The sequence below is a fragment of the Aphanomyces astaci genome (genome assembly GCF_000520075.1).
Source record: "Aphanomyces astaci strain APO3 unplaced genomic scaffold supercont1.109, whole genome shotgun sequence".
NCBI lineage: Eukaryota > Oomycota > Saprolegniomycetes > Saprolegniales > Verrucalvaceae > Aphanomyces > Aphanomyces astaci.
In genome coordinates, this window is record NW_009798372.1 from 97,633 (window position 1) to 113,084 (window position 15,452).

General features: G+C 50.3%; 5 protein-coding genes across 5 annotated transcripts; 1 reads left to right on the forward strand and 4 right to left on the reverse strand.

Moving 5' to 3' along the window:
* Positions 1-7: 7 nt before the first annotated feature.
* On the reverse strand, positions 8-1,468 carry H257_17534 (hypothetical protein). The gene has a single exon (XM_009846350.1). It carries the CDS (start codon positions 1,326-1,328, stop codon positions 678-680), a length of 651 nt encoding a protein of 216 aa, XP_009844652.1. The 5' UTR covers positions 1,329-1,468; the 3' UTR covers positions 8-677.
* A 765-nt stretch (positions 1,469-2,233) lies between these two features.
* H257_17535 (hypothetical protein) lies at positions 2,234-3,494 on the reverse strand. Its single transcript, XM_009846351.1, has 3 exons — positions 2,882-3,494; positions 2,448-2,828; positions 2,234-2,390 (listed from the first exon to the last, which is right to left on the reverse strand). The coding sequence occupies exons 1-3, from the start codon at positions 3,452-3,454 to the stop codon at positions 2,286-2,288; spliced, it is 1,059 nt and encodes a 352-aa protein (XP_009844653.1). The 5' UTR covers positions 3,455-3,494; the 3' UTR covers positions 2,234-2,285.
* Positions 3,495-3,625: 131 nt separating this feature from the next.
* H257_17536 (hypothetical protein) lies at positions 3,626-4,666 on the forward strand. Its single transcript, XM_009846352.1, has one exon. It carries the CDS (start codon positions 3,689-3,691, stop codon positions 4,589-4,591), a length of 903 nt encoding a protein of 300 aa, XP_009844654.1. The 5' UTR covers positions 3,626-3,688; the 3' UTR covers positions 4,592-4,666.
* Positions 4,667-5,183: 517 nt separating this feature from the next.
* H257_17537 (hypothetical protein) lies at positions 5,184-8,096 on the reverse strand. The gene is made up of 4 exons (XM_009846353.1): positions 7,247-8,096; positions 6,763-7,200; positions 5,809-6,713; positions 5,184-5,740 (listed from the first exon to the last, which is right to left on the reverse strand). Exons 1-4 carry the CDS (start codon positions 8,075-8,077, stop codon positions 5,380-5,382), a joined length of 2,535 nt encoding a protein of 844 aa, XP_009844655.1. The 5' UTR covers positions 8,078-8,096; the 3' UTR covers positions 5,184-5,379.
* Positions 8,097-10,669: 2,573 nt separating this feature from the next.
* H257_17538 (hypothetical protein) lies at positions 10,670-12,018 on the reverse strand (the record flags this gene model as incomplete). The annotated part of the gene is made up of 3 exons (XM_009846354.1): positions 10,670-10,856; positions 11,588-11,739; positions 11,929-12,018. The coding sequence occupies 3 exons, from the start codon at positions 12,016-12,018 to the stop codon at positions 10,670-10,672; spliced, it is 429 nt and encodes a 142-aa protein (XP_009844656.1).
* Between the last annotated feature and the right edge of the window lie 3,434 nt (positions 12,019-15,452).

Here is a 15,452-nt window from a genome sequence, read left to right on the forward strand (position 1 = left end):
ACAAACAATCGCACGGTTCAACGATGGAAAACCAACCTGAGGCGACGGTGGCGGCAGTCCTTGAAGAAGCGGTGGTGGATGTTCTTGCACGTGAGATGGAAGAAGAGATGAGCGAAGATAAGCCTGGGCATGCTGAGGTGCCTGAGCCGACCATCAACGCCTGCGACAGCGTGGGTAACCCTGCTGAGGCGACCGTGCACGACGAGCCAGTTCATGACGATGCAGCCCACGAAGAAAACATGGGGGAGACTCCCGTCGATGTCGAAGAAGCGACGAGCGAAGAAACTCCAGAGCATGCTGAGGTGTCTGAGCCAGCCAACGCATGCGACATTCCCGTCCACGATGACGGTCCGTCCTTGCTGTGTAGCGAAGAAGGATCATCACCAATGCGTGCGATTGCAGAAGAAAGCGAACACTCCAGCAGTGACGACGTGCATCCCTCGCTTCTCGACGATCAAGAAGAAGGAGCCATGGAGGCACTGGAAGCCCACCCTGCACCTTTCCACGAGGTTGTTGCAGTGCCAGCGCTCATTACGAGCGAGGGGTTGATTCAAGTCCAAGCGTGCACCACTGTGGTCGAGACGACCTCTGAAGCCGCTGCATACGAACCCGTTCAAGGCGAGGAAACCTCCCCACTCAAGTCGTCACACGAAGGCCACCCCACCATGGACAATCCTTCAGCCAACAAGACCCCCGACATCACCGCGACGCCCGTCAAGTGTACGAACGCCACCCTCGACCAGGACTGCACTCAAGGGTACCACCTGCTCCTTCCATCGAGCGCGAAGAAGCTGCCTCAGCTGACGCACCCCACGTCCCCGGACCTCCAGTCTTCCAAGCGGCACTTCCGGTGCGCAGACCACGGACGTCCTAGTACTCAAGACCGCCATCATGGCGACAGTCCTACGAGCCGCGTCCTCCTGCCAGACTTGGTGTCCCGGGCGCACCAACAGACCTCCACTACCCTCCGATCTACCGTCCGCCGACCCACGTCGCCGCACTCGCCGTTCCTCTTGACCGCCCACCGCGCCAAGCTCAAGCCGACCTCCGACGCGCCCCCGTCCCGCGACTTTGGGCATGTGTATCATGCTGCAGACCTCATGCGACGGGATCATGCGCCCCAAGTGTACGTGGCCACGACCACATCGCCGCACTCTCCGTACCTCGTCACAGCCCACCGCGCCAAGATGCATCCGACCCCTGCTTCTTCGTCGGCATATGGCGGCGGGTACGTCGATCCTGCGATGCTGGTGCTGCGGGGTCATCACGACAAAGAGAACCAAAACACCACGCAGCACCGGCCGCCCACAAGACCCCAGTCGCCCCATCTAGTCACCACCACCCGCACCCGCACGCCGTACGTAGTGGACGATCTGGACGGGATTGAGCTCGCGAAGCCGTTTCATGCGCACCCGATGCCGTCGTTCAAGCGGCGCAAAGTGACGACTAGTAGTACTAGTAGTAGTACTACTACTACACCCGTGAGCCCCAACTTATTGGGCGTGCGGCGCCACAAGGTGTACGTAGAAGCGTTCGAGTCCAAGATCCAAGCCGATATGGAGGCGGAAGCGCTCCGTCGGGTGTTCAAGGCGGCGCCGATGCCCGTGCCGGATACTTTATCCGGACTTCACCCCCTGAAGCGGCTGCCGCTGACCGAGATTGAGCCGTTCCACATGCCCGGGGACCGCTTCGACGAGCTGGCAAAGGCGCGGCTGGCGGCGTTCAAGGCGGACGCGGAGAAGGCGCGCCTCCAGCGGATGGAGGTGAAGGCCACGCCCATCTTTGTGGGAAGGATGTCCAGTAAGAGCAAGAAAGGAGACAGACAAGCCAAGCTGACTAGGTGCGCGAGTCCGGATCTGGCGGTGAAGCGGCGGGCCGTGGCGCGCGCGGAGTTTGATTCCAAGGACAAAGCGCGCCGCCAACGCGAGATGGACGAAGCCAGGGCCAAGATGGAGATGGACAAGGAAGAGGACGCGGCGGCGCTGAGGGCCTATCGCGCTACCCTGAGCTTCAAGCACCACACATAGAAGAGATATATATATTGTGCTTCAGTCAAATTTGCCATATCTTGGGGATGGATGAATTCGCCAACTAATCGACCAAAGGAGTATGATTGGCTATAAAGAATGAAGTTTGAAATATGATTGGCTAAAAATATTGATTGATGCATTGCAGGCTCAAAGATACTTCCTTTTCAACTTCAAAGGTGTCTGGCGATTGTTCGGCGGTTGGACTTTTTTAGACTTTTTTGGACTTTTTAGATTGTTTTTAGACTTTTTTAGAGATTACATGTAAAAATCGAGGAGGAATTTCTTGTACATGGTCATAAACTTGGCCAAAAACGCTTCCAAGTGGAAAATGGGCTTTTGGCCGCACTGCATGCGGTGTTCCTAGTGACATATGTCGGTCAAAAGAGGGAATCCCTCGAGATACGGACGACGACGTACGTAGAACGCAGCATGATGCGCGAGGTCGTGCTTGAGGTCGTCGTCGAGGCGCGCGGTCAGCTCGCGGCACAGCACTCGGAGGATCACGTCGGGCGGGATGCAGTTGGAGAGGAGTTCGTAGAACTTGTCGCGGGCACGGAGGAGACTGCCGGGGGACTGCTCCTGGAGGACGTCCTTGGCGAGGCCGCAGATGTACTCTTCCCACTCGGGCACCTGGATCGTCTGGGACGGGGAGAACGGGTACTGCTGGACTCGACATGTTTCCAGCATGAGCAGCGCGCGGCGGAGGTTGCGCTCGGACTTGATGGCGATCTCGGCCGCCAACGGCGCGCAGAACGTCAACGATTCCTTCTCGCACACCTTTTCCAGCACCCGGGTGATCTACATGCAAGGGATCGTGAGGAAGAGATGATGATGGAGAGATGTGAGGGTACTTCATTGTGCGAGGGAGCGCCGATGCGAATGCCGAGGCAACGACTGCGCAGCGGATCGATCACCTTGGACGGACTGTTGCAGCACAGAATGAGGCGGCATGACGCCGTGTACTTCTCCATCGTTCGACGCAGCGCGTGCTGGGCGTTCTTGGACAGCGAGTCCACTTCCACCAGCACCACGACTTTGAAGTTCTTGGTCGCGTTCGTGTCGGCGAGGCGGTACATGGCAATCTCCTTGATCAGCTCCTGGACCACCAATTTGTCGTCGTTGCCGACGTCCGACGGGTTCATCTCGATATGGTAGTTGGATGCAACTGTTGTGATCTCCACCTTGGTGCTCTTGGACGGGTGCTTGAACGTCTTGTGCTCGAGGCGCGTCTTCAGCGCGTTCGGGCCGTAGAGTTCCCGCAACAGCGCCATCACGCGAGTCTTCTTCCCTGCGCCGGATGGGCCATAGATGAGCAGATGCGGAAGGTCCTCAGACGAAGCCAGACGCTTTAGCCGCTCGCTGATGTCCGGGTGAAAGTCCAACCGGTCCAAGCTCGTCGGGCGGTGTGCGTCGACCCACAGCATGATGCTTCGTTGGGTTTCCCGCGGGTGGGAAATTATATTATATCTCCATTTCAAGACATTCAGTAAAGTACAAGTTGATGAATAAATGATTGTTCTACTATTATTATGGAGATACTACGACTGTTATAAACACACAAATAATAAATGAATATTTCTTCTTATTTATAAATCCTTTCTCAGATACTTATATATACTTAAGTATATTTTTCATAAAAGTTGCGCTTTTCCACAATCATGCCAGAATTGGCGCGATGGAACTGGTATGTCGTGCTGCAGATGCAAAGCTTCCGCGCGTTCCTTCCTCAGGACGTATGTGATGCGATGGACGATGCCTATGGAGATACTGCGCCGCCTTCCATGTTTGTCTCCATGAACACGGAGCAGGCGGCGACAGTGTCGACCCACGAGACCCGGTGGACGTCGTGGAAACTCGACACGTCCAAACTCGACACCCTCATGAAGCCCGAGTCGGAAGGCCAAGCGTCGCTCGAGAAAGCTGTCGAAGCCTTGGAAGCTCAGCGCAAGGAGCCCTTGGACACGCACTTCTTCGCATGTGGGAAGCGAGGAGTGTTGTACACCGGCACGAGCGCAAGTGTTCCGACCCCCGTGCTCATCAAGGTCCAAAAGCTGAATGGGCTTCACAACAACCCCATCGACCGAGAAAGCCTGTGGCTCCGTCGCGTGAACCGCCTAAGTATCGGCCCGACGCTCGTCTTGAGCGGTCCCGGGTACTGCTGCTGCGAATTCCTGGATGGCGCGCTGCACGCCGTGGACTTTCTCCATCACCCAGCGGCGACCAAGACCGATATCGCGTGGTTCGTGCGGCGCATCTTCCACCAGTGCTACGTCCTCGACGTCCTCCGCATCAACAAGGCCGAGATGACCCACCCCATGCGGCACATCCTCGTCCATCGGTCGTCGCGCGTCGTATTCATCGACTTTGAAAAGTGCATCTATGGCACCCACCCCCGGAACGTAACGCAGCTAATGCAGTTCATCACGTCCCCCCGCGTAGTGTCGGCGCTGGCAGCCAAAGGCATGTCCGTCAAAGTGCCGCTGCTGCGATACCTGGCCAAACAATACAAGGCCGCAGGACCTACCTCGGCCGCATTTGATGCACTACTGGGAGCATTGTAACATTCAAGTAGTACCAGTAGTAGTAGTATGTAGGCCTTTTACCTAAAATGTCGACTTACAATCGATTGTTTGTCCTGACTTTTGTATGGAAAGATCGTCCAGTATCACACTAATTTCAGGCACACACTAATTCGGTGTTGAAGAGTTGGCCACTTGTTTTTGATTGGTCGTAAATCGATTGTCTGACGAGTGTAAGAACTGGAAACACACGACAATAATTTGAATCATTTAACCCGACCCGCCGTAGTAATACCCGTTGACTACATATATATATACTATTAATACCTATTAATAGTACCGATTGAGTACATATACATATATGTATATACCTATTAATAGTACGATTGAGTACATATACCTATACCTAGTACTGTACCCGAGTACCCATTGAGTACATACTAGTATACCTAGTGCCCATTGAGTACTCAAGGAACGAGTGTACGACACATTTACAGTTTAATGCAGGTCGTTGCGTCTAGCACGTGAGCGGACGACCATCGTTGACACCCGCAGAGCCTGGACATTTGCTCTTGGCAACTCGTTCAACAAATGATGATACAGTAGTAGTGTTGTATCTACACCACCACTTTGTCCTGATTACTCTCAGTATTAAAAGTTTTGTATTTTTATTGCCCCCAATCCCTCGAGTATACTTATTGTACACTCGACAACATCACTTCGTTTACTTTACCCACCTGACACCACTAGTACCCATTGAGTAACATATACCTAGTACTCAATGAGTACAGTACGACCTAGAACCCATTGAGTACTACTACTACCTAGTACTAGTACCCATTAAGAGTCCGCACGCCTTTCCAGTCGGGCGGCGCTTGAAAGTCGTGTTCTTTGAGGAAGTCCATGACGTATTTGCACGGTCCGTCCGTCGGGCGTAGCTGCAGCGCGTGCGTAAGGGCCCCCCTGGCCCCGGCCCAGTCGCCAGCCAAGTACTGGTCCACCCCCGCGGCGGCGCTCTCGAGGAACTCTGGGTCGAGTCCTTCCCGGATTTCCTTGTACTCTGGGTCGTGCTCAAAGTCCACGGCCTTCTGCACCTGGTTGCCCCGCTCGTCCGTGTCGAACTTGGGGGTCGCGAACCCGTTCTTGGGGTTCGTCACGTCGAACGTGTACACCGTCAGCGGCGTGTCCACCCTATACCAACACCCTCAACAACTACTACTACTAGTACTACTAGTACTTCTAGTACTACTAGGACGTACCCCCGGATCTGGATGGTGTCCATTTTGCGCATAAACTTGCGGGCGGCGGGCGACAGCAGCGCGTACAGCCAGTGGCTGACGTTAATTTTGGTCTTGAAGATCTTGGAGCCAGCTTCCAGCCGGTCCGCCATCTCGACGTGGGGGCTGATGTACGTGGCGTCGATCTTGAACCGCGACCCGATCGCGCCTTCAATCGCCCACCCCACGTGCATGCCAAAGCCCATTTGGATGCGGAACCCCGGCCCAAACCGCTTGATCACTACGTCCTTGATGATGTACTCGTGCAGCACCCCGAACGAATTGGCGTTGTCCAGGTCTATCATGCACTTGAGGAACGCCGTGAGCGCCGAGTCGGCCAGCTCTGTGGGCGTCAGCCGCCGCATTTTGCGGCCCGCGCCGCTGTTGGGCGGACACTTGACGGTCGAGTTGACCGCCTTCCGGTCCTCCTCGGTGGGGGTGTCACTAAATCTGGCAAAGCCAGCCATCTCCCCGTCGCAAAGCTTCCACGACAGCAGAAACGCATCGCCGACGTTCTTGTTGGCCATGCCATAGTACGCGTGGGTGCCGCTGTGCATGATGTGGCCCAGCTTGTTGACGTACACCATGACCTCTTCCTGGAGGCACTCGGTCGTGTCGGTGAACTGCCGGATATCACAGAACCCGTAGATTGACGTGATCTTTTTGCCCGGAAGCATCGGGTCCACCTCGCCCGCGCCCATGTTCTTGCCAATGATGTCCGCCCCCGCCGCCCCAAACCCCACCTGCATCAGCGCCGAAATCTTCTCCAACGTGGACTCCAGCAACGCCGTCTCAAACCCTTGCTCCTTGGCCAGCTTTTGGTCGTCTTGCTCCACCGTCGTGTGTTTCGCCAGTGGATTCAACTCCAACCGGTGCACCGTCGCCATCTAATACAAATGTCAAGAACCCCGAAACCCCGAAGAGAATGCTCGTTACCATGCGCTCGATGGGGTCGAGCACGATTTTGCGCGCGACGCGGACAAACGAAATGGACGACGCGATGAGCACGAACATGACGAACACCGACTTGATCATGCTGGCCTTGGCCGCGGCCTTGATGTCGTCCTGGATGTCGAAGTACGCGATGGACGTGCAGTTGCCGTTCGCCGAGGCGACTGGGTTCACTTCGGTCGAGTAGCAGCCCGTGACGCGAATCACGCGGAGGTCCGTGACGCGGTAGTTGAGCAGCACGTCGTCCTCGGAGAGGTGCATCTTGGCCGGACTCCACCCCGTGGTGGGGTCGCTCGTGAGATTCGCCACCTTGAGGTCGAGGCTGCTGAAGCGGACTTTGGAAAGCCACTGCGTCGTCGTGTCAAACGGGATCGTACTCATGCGGAGGTACATGAGATCGTTTGTCGTGCGCGTGACCCAGATCTACAACAGCAGGTTAAGCCATGTATTTCGGGGTTTCGGGGCTTACATTGAGCATGCCAATAAATTCCACGCACGGCATCGGCTGAAAGTTGAACACATGGAGACTCTCAAAGCCCTTGGTCTCGAACGAGTTGATTGGGTCGTTGTACCCGCCGTCGAAGGCCGGGAGCACAAAGCAAAGGAAGATCACGATCATGACCACCCGCCGCGTGGTCATCTCGGCCAGCCGCCCGCCCGTCTTGGACTCGGCCACCTGCTGCTTCTGCTCCTCGTTGTGGCGCCACTTGATTAGCTTGACGATTCGAATGAGGCGCACGATACGCACCACGCGCACAATACGCCCGGTTTTGCCGGCACTGAGCGCCGCCACGTTGCGCGTGTCCGAGCCCACGATGAGGTCCCAGATGAACCCGATGTCAGGGATGAGCGAGATCGTGGCCACAATGTCCAGGTAGAAGTAGAAGGACCCGATGTACAAGGGCTTGGCGAAGCAGCTGAGTAGGAACTCGACGCAGAAGAGGCAGAAGAAGATGAACGCGACCACGTAGAACCCAATGTCCATCGACTTGGTCGCCACGACCACCCGCAGGTCGTCCCCCACGAGGCAGTAGATCGTGATGATGTTCATGAGCCCTGAGAAGAGCTGGGACTCGAGGACCCCCATGGCCCGCCGCTGGAGAGCCGACGGCGGCGGCCCGAGTCGGGTCGTCCCTTGGCGCTTGATCCCGGACCCCTTGCGCGTGAGTTCGAGGATGGCATTCGTGGACGGGTTGTTGGAGGTGGCGGGTTTGTCATGGGCGGGCGGCGCGAGTTCGGGCGAGATCTTGCGCGTGTTCTTCATATTCGGCCCTGGAAGCGGTGCGTCGGACGCTTGCATCGGCAGTACCCGACCAAAGGCACACTGGAACGGTCGCGCGCTAAACTTAGACACGGCGATGGCAGTTATGTAACTTCAACATCAAAATAGTGTTAACAACGTACAAACAGTCCACGACAGCACCGAAAGAGCTTAAGCTGGCGTTCACTGAAGAATTATCGGATTTACCTAAATTTTACTTCAGAAAATGCGTAATAAAAAACTGTATTTCAGCTGTATCATTGAAATGCTTCGAAACACTATATCCTGTCATACACGTTGTTTCCAAATAAAATTGTTACTCTAATTTTACCTCAAATCCTAATAACTCCTCAAAATAAATTGTGAGCAGGTTTTGCACCCATATTTAATGATAGAGGTTCCATGATTGGCCATTCTTCTATCATATAATGACGTAACCTCGCACTGGCTCCTTTGATTTCACTGGTTTATTTCATTTTGGTCACCGACATGGTCAAATCAGTCCGTAGTACCGTTGATGTGGCGGGGTTCGATGAAATATGCAGCTTTGTCCAGGCTAATCGCGGCCGAGCCTTGTCAAAAGATGAGCGGCTTGATATCCTACGCATGCACGCACACCTACGGCTCGAACAAGCCACCAACAAAACCACTGGTGATGTTTCGATGCATATCGCAGAGATGCTTGGTCGTGGGAAACGAACTGTGCAGGGGGTATGGAAGGACTACATCGCAACGAATTCAATTGTTGTTGCTCCTACTCCAACTAACTCCAACTCCAAACCATCACGTATACCAAGGACGATCGACATTGTTTCATCTGTTCAACTATTCGTCCGTGAGAAGCAACAGCTCCGGTATCATGTAGTGGCTGCCGATGTTTTGTCCCACCTCGCAAACACAGGCGTAATTGACTTCGATCGGACCGACAAGCTGTCGTCCACCACAGCATTGAGGAATGTTCAACGCTTCTTGCAGTTTTGTGGCTACAAACGTGTAAGTTAGAAAGGAAAAAAGTCATTGGCACTCACCGAAAAAACATCATGCTACGGGACATCTACGTTCAGCAAATGTGCGCGGCAACCCAACATGTTAATCCTCGGGATCGACGAACAATTGTATACACAGACGAAAGTTTTATTCACCACCATTACAACAAAAATGACATGTCCCTCTACGACCCATCAGACGACCTGGACAACCAACCAAAAGCGAAGCACAAAGGGAAGCGATACTGCTTCATTGGTGCCATTGTAGATGGCGGGGAGTCCAACTCAAGGTTTATCGCCTACGAGAAGTTTGTTGGAACAGGCCGCAAACAAACCAAAGATTATCATGGCATGTTTAATCATGAGTACTACCTGGGATGGTTCCAGCGGCTCCTGGATGAACTCGACGCCAACAACATAAGAAACACGATCATCGTCATGGACAATGCAGCTTACCATAAACGTCGCCCAGCTGATACGCCGGCATTCAAGTCTCGAAAGTTGGAGTTGCAGCAAGCTTGTGATCGCTTCAGTGTGAATTGGACGCCATCGGACCTGAAATCGGTGTTGTGGACAAAAGTGAAGCCATTTGTGGGCGCGATCAAACCGATGGTTGTCACCATGGGCGAGGCCGCCGGGCATGAAATCTACTACAGTCCGCCACATCATTCCAATCTGCAGCCAATCGAGGTTGTATGGGCCATCATAAAAGGAAATGTTGGTAGACAGTACCAGGACGACACGACATTCCATGACGTTGGGCATCGCTTGGACGCAGCTTGTGCCAGCTTGACATCACATGCGATATTTGGCTGTATCCGGAAGGCTGAGCATGACCTGTTGGACCTACACAAGCACGTATCAATCGTCGATGACGACAACTACAGTAGTGCCATTCAGACGGCAACGAATCTGACGGCTCCGTGTCCAGCTCTTCCTCACAGTCGGAATGACTGAAACCGTGGCAATTGACAGCGAGTTTCGAACTCCGAAAAAAGATGATTTCATAATTTTATAATGTGGTGTAAAATTTGGCTATTGATTTATGCAGTTTCTAAGCACACAACAAGTTCTCCAACACATGATCTATCCGGATAAATATCCGTTAAGCTCCCTCGGAGCTGTCGTGGACTGTAAAGACCAATTTATGATCACTTTTTCGGAGTAGTCTCACAGGACGACTTTTCACATTTTGTGAAGTGATTCTTAACAACCGAACACAAAGGTTTCACTTCGTAATCGAATTACTACATTTCAAGATGTACTTCTAATACAAAAAGCCAACTTTCCAAGCAAGTTTACTCTATTTTTGAGGACCAATTTTTGTCCACTTTTTTAACCTTGAACTGTGTATACCTTGATGCATACAAGTTGTGCTGATAGGGTATTCATTATGGTCAGGTAATATATAAGTTTACAAGGTTATGTATTTCAAGAATATTTGGTGGGACAGTTCCAACACATGGTCCGGATAACCTGTTCCAATCGTTTCATTTTACTACTCTGGTACTCTGGTCCATAATACTACGTAGTAGTTGTTAGCAAGTTTTTCACTTAATTAAAGTATGAGTAGCCGTCATGAAACAACTTGAAATTTGTAAGTCACTCCAGAACGAATACGAAAGGCAAAAGAATTAATGTATTTTTATTCCTCTTCCACGAGACTTTGTTCCTGGGAATTCACCAGTACTTCCATGGATGCTTCCTCGCCAAGTCGATAGTTCAAGTGAATCAAGGCACTCTCGTAGTTATAGGCATCGCACTCAACATTGAAGGCTGTGAAGTCTGATATGAGCGCATCCTTCTTCATGTGAGGGAGCTTATAGTCGTTGCTACCGTGAATTTCGATGCACTTCTCCATCACCTTTTACAAGGTAATGAACGTTTTTGACACCGTATCCACATGCAACTCATAAAACGAGGTTTCCACAGCATCAATAAGCTCCTCGATGGTACGAGTGCACTTTTGATACTGCAGGCTTTGAATAGAGTTAAAAAATCCTAAATCTAAGACGTTGAAGTCAGGGCTATTCGGTGGCTGGTTGTAGACTTGAATACCGGATATACCATGGGACTCCAACATCTCTGATGTCACACATTTATGCGGACTGGCATTATCCTGTTGAATAATAACACCACGTCGCACAGCAGTGCGACGTGGATTTCCCCAGTATGGCAGGAATAACTTTCTTCAGGACCATATCCAAGTACACTGTAGCATCAACTGTTATAGGAGTCGTAACTATTGTGCCTTTAGGACGATTTTTACTGTTTCGCTTTGCAGGCAACCTTTTAGACAAATGGCCAAACTCTAATTTTGCCATAGAAAAGTGTGCCGTTAAAGTCAACACGAGGGCGGGCAACGACCGCCAAAAACATAACTTTCGTTATAAATCGTTTCGACTTGACGTAACGAGCAGCAATAGCTTCGTCCTCGTATACATAAAACTTTCTTTTCACCTTTGTCAAATAAAACCATTTTTCATCAATATGCACATAATCGTACATATCCTCAAAAAAAAATTTTCGATTCGACAAAGGGCGAAGAAACGTCATTGCATACCGCAGTCGCTCTCGAATGTTCTCCAGCGTGAGGAAGGGCTTCACGTAGCTTAAACGCGCCTTCAAGCGAGCAGCATCCTTCATGTGCCGAATGATGGTGGTCTTCGGAACATCGCTCTTGTTGGCCAAGGCTCGAAGGGTCTGGGGCGACTCCTGTGGGAGTTGTCGTATGGCAGCTTCGAATTCTTCATGCGTGCGCGTTTTTTTACGTCCAGAATTCCCTAAAATAGTCAAACTTTAGAATTCCATATTTTGTCACAACTAGTAAGAATATAGAAAGAGAGAGGATTACCGCGAATTTTCGACGACACGTCAGCACATGAGCGTCCGGATTTGTCGGACTTCTGACCACGGGTCCAAAGGCGTGACACCGTTTGGCCCCATTTGGGGCTGCGATGGGGAAGAAGCGTTGGCGGCCAATGTAGAGGGCATAGTAAGCAGCTGTGGAGAGGTTGTGTGGTGCGAGGGCGAGGAACAATTGTGTTTTGATGTGTGTGTGTGATGCCAAAGTTTGGCTCAGATGACACGTTACTAATATCTCATGAACCAAAGTGCTTTAGAAAGCTCAAAAACTACCCAATCAAAGCAGGAGTCTTGTGCTTTCTAACGCACCAATTACCTTGCAGAATTATGGATGTGTAGAAAAATCCCGCCAATTAGAAAGTACACCTAACAACTATTTCGGACCAGAGAAGTAGGACAGATATGCTGAGGTTTACTTTACAGTGTTCCGGTACAGTACTAGTAGTACAGAAATGTAGTCTCGGTGCTGAGTATCTGTGATGCGCATAGCCATGGCATCAGCGCGCGTGAAAGTATTGGGTAGCGATAATGCTTTGGTACAGTTAGATGGGGAATACGGTAGGTCTATGTCGTCTTCGGCACCTGTGATTTCCCTGACAAGCACCCATACTATCCATGATACTAGTAAGCATTTAGCAATTCTAGGTTATCTGCGGGGCAGGGCAAGGAGCTTTTCCATGTTCAAGTCGAATGTCCGGATGATTCGGCATGGTTTGCGTGTGTAACGTATCGAGTTCAAGCAGTATAATCTATTGGAGGCTTTGGGGTCAAAAAATACCCCGATGTGATTGGTTCAATGGGAGTGATCATAAGTTGGCACAGAGATCATAAATTGGTCATTTATGTTACAATAGGAACCACGTCAATCGAAAATTGTAAACTTAACATACAATATATGTAGATGGGCAGTTTATGGTGCACGGGACAGTTTAAGGAGCACTCAAAGTGGCCAATGGAATAGCTTGAATAGCTAATCGAATCACTAGAAAAATTGAAATCACAAAAAAACATGCAAAAACTGCATATATATTTTAAGCTTAAACCGTGCCTCCTATTTTGCCTTGATTGAGTGGAAATCGAAGTAAATGAACGCTAAGCTGAAGTCTATTCAAGCTAATTAAAAAATCAGAAGAATGCCCAACCTTTCGGCTTCATGCAGTACTTTTCAGAATTATAATCCCGGTCCTGAGAGACGAGTAAGCTGCAATCTACGACGAGGCCTCTTTCAAGTGCACCATAAATTGGCCATCTACGTTACCGATGAATATTCCGACCTCACTTAGTATTTGTATGCTCTAATTTTAGCCAACGAATCGCCTCAATTCGCTCATTCGATCAATCATACTACGTTACCGTGTTGATTTGTTAATTAACTGTAAGTGGGAGCGTTAAATACCTACATAATTTTATATTTGTGGCCATCATGTTATGCAAGTACCTGTCTTTTGCAAAGTCCCTACAGTCCGAGACAGATCTATAGACGCACCCCAAACTTTTGGAGTTTTCCACCAAAAATGTCCTTTTATCCGAAACGATCAATGTCAACATCCTTGAAAATGAACATCTAGGAACTCCACAAAGGATTTCTTCCATTTGTGTGTGGATCACGAGAAAAATCCTAATAACATGATATTTTGGGTGAGTCATAACTATAGACGCACTTTGTACATTGACTTGTTCAGTCCACGGCGAAGAATAACTTGGGCCAATCTCGTTGGCATTCCCTCAACTAAATGAGATTGGTAGCTTTGGTCAATGTTTCGCCACGATTACAGGATTTGACCCTTCAATTGGGCCTTCGTGTCGAATTGACGATCATTCGCATACGCTTTCCGAGCCAACACCCCCCAAACGTTATCGATAGGCTTCAAATCAGGGCTTTTTGAAGGCCAAGGCATCGAAGCCCATGGCATCGCCTCTAATCACGCCATCGTTGAGCGAGAACGATGGATACTAGCGTTATCCTGCTGGAATACGGCCTGGCCTCGTGACGGCAACTCACGCAACTCACGCATTGAGGGCAAAAGAAACGTTCCGAGGGTTTCTTGGTACCGCGCTGAGTCTTGTCGTCTTCGAGCAATGCCAGTTCACTCTTGTTGTAGAAGCTCATACCGCCTCACATCATAGCCGAGCCTCCATCCGTGGTCCGCTTGGTGTACTAGGACGTCGCTGGGTTCAGTATTTGCGCTCCTAAATCGACAACCATAAGGAAATACCATTATCAACTTAGTCCTCCCGACCACTTTGACCTCGTCGAGTGGGTCAACACCGCATGGACGACCTACCAAAAACAACAATCATGAATGGGTTTCGGAAGTGTGGATTGTTGGACGAACTTTCATCCCATGCAGTTACTGAAATGGCATTGGTGGACGAAGGTACGATTGATCCGGATGCGGTCGAAGCGGCAATTGTTCTTGAATCTCTACTACAATGTGATGGCATGGAACTCATGGAATTAAATTCTGACCTGGTCGACAGCGATGATGTTGTATCCCGCGCTGTCGAATTGGAGACCGCTGAGTAGTGTCGGAGTTCCTATTTTAAAATAATTCATGCTATTAAACTTGTTTTACCTTTATGTTGTGCTTGTTGCAGCTCGCACCCCTTCGTGTGAGCCGCATGAGTTCAGGGACTCATCAGAATACCAAGGGCCGAAGTGCACGCGCCGGTATCCGGCCCAGCAATACTACGGGCGAGGTTGAAGCGGTCCCATCAGCTACTAGGACCGCGGGCCTTTTGAAACGGCACTCCATAGAGACCCGAAATCCGTTCACCAATGCCAATTCGAGAAGCACACGAAAGGCTACAAGCACCGTTCACCATCCGGATACAACCAGTTGGGAGGTTGGGCGAAAATTGGAAAATGATGTTGACAGAAACCCCGAAGAGGTTTTGACTATGATTGATTAACCTCATCAATTTGTAGACTATTCAGAATTCGTATTTTAATACACGAGTTTTGTATTCAACTACTTGACCTGCAACAAGAAATTAACTTTTAACCACATACAAGGTATGATGTGCTCAAGTACCGTCACCCAACTCCGAAGTACAATATCCTTTGAAATACAATACCGAGCAATGATCTCGAATATCTAAATAAACAGGTTTTTCCTGTTTTTGATTTCTGAGAAGTTCCTACTTAACAAATCAACTACGATAGTACTACTCCGTTCCAAATTACTCGTCGTTTCACCTCGAGTTTTGAAAAAAAGTCATTTTTATTACGAGGACTTATTTAAATTTGTCCTAAATAAGACTGATGATCTTTGTATAGCGTGAACTGCCTCTTGTGAACAAGCAAGTGGTCGAGCCAATTGGCCAAACTTCTTACATGATGAGCATTGCTGATATATAGGACGAGGACTGCCACGATGGTTACGGCAGGGATGTCTGCCTGACTCGAGCAGAACGCAGGCGATGAGTACCCATATAGGATAAATATATTACAGAGTTTACGTTACCTCTGTATATGCATATTATTACCCACTGGACCATACATTAATCAAGTCCGGTGAGTAATGAAAATTTTGCGCCGAGGAGCAATATTAATTTGATGA

What these genes read in the sequence shown, in the direction of transcription:
- H257_17536 (XM_009846352.1), top strand. Translation starts at nt 3,689, where the DNA reads ATGCCAGAATTGGCGCGATGGAACTGGTATGTCGTGCTGCAGATGCAA.
- H257_17537 (XM_009846353.1), bottom strand. Translation starts at nt 8,077, where the DNA reads ATGCAAGCGTCCGACGCACCGCTTCCAGGGCCGAATATGAAGAACACG. An exon ending in TCGACCCCATCGAGCGCATG is followed by an intron (nt 6,714 to 6,762) that starts GTAACGAGCATT and finishes CATTTGTATTAG; the next exon opens with ATGGCGACGGTGCACCGGTT. An exon ending in GACACCATCCAGATCCGGGG is followed by an intron (nt 5,741 to 5,808) that starts GTACGTCCTAGT and finishes GTGTTGGTATAG; the next exon opens with GGTGGACACGCCGCTGACGG.
- H257_17535 (XM_009846351.1), bottom strand. Translation starts at nt 3,454, where the DNA reads ATGCTGTGGGTCGACGCACACCGCCCGACGAGCTTGGACCGGTTGGAC. An exon ending in GCGCTCCCTCGCACAATGAA is followed by an intron (nt 2,829 to 2,881) that starts GTACCCTCACAT and finishes CCTTGCATGTAG; the next exon opens with ATCACCCGGGTGCTGGAAAA. An exon ending in CGCATCATGCTGCGTTCTAC is followed by an intron (nt 2,391 to 2,447) that starts GTACGTCGTCGT and finishes ATATGTCACTAG; the next exon opens with GAACACCGCATGCAGTGCGG.
- H257_17534 (XM_009846350.1), bottom strand. Translation starts at nt 1,328, where the DNA reads ATGGGGCGACTGGGGTCTTGTGGGCGGCCGGTGCTGCGTGGTGTTTTG.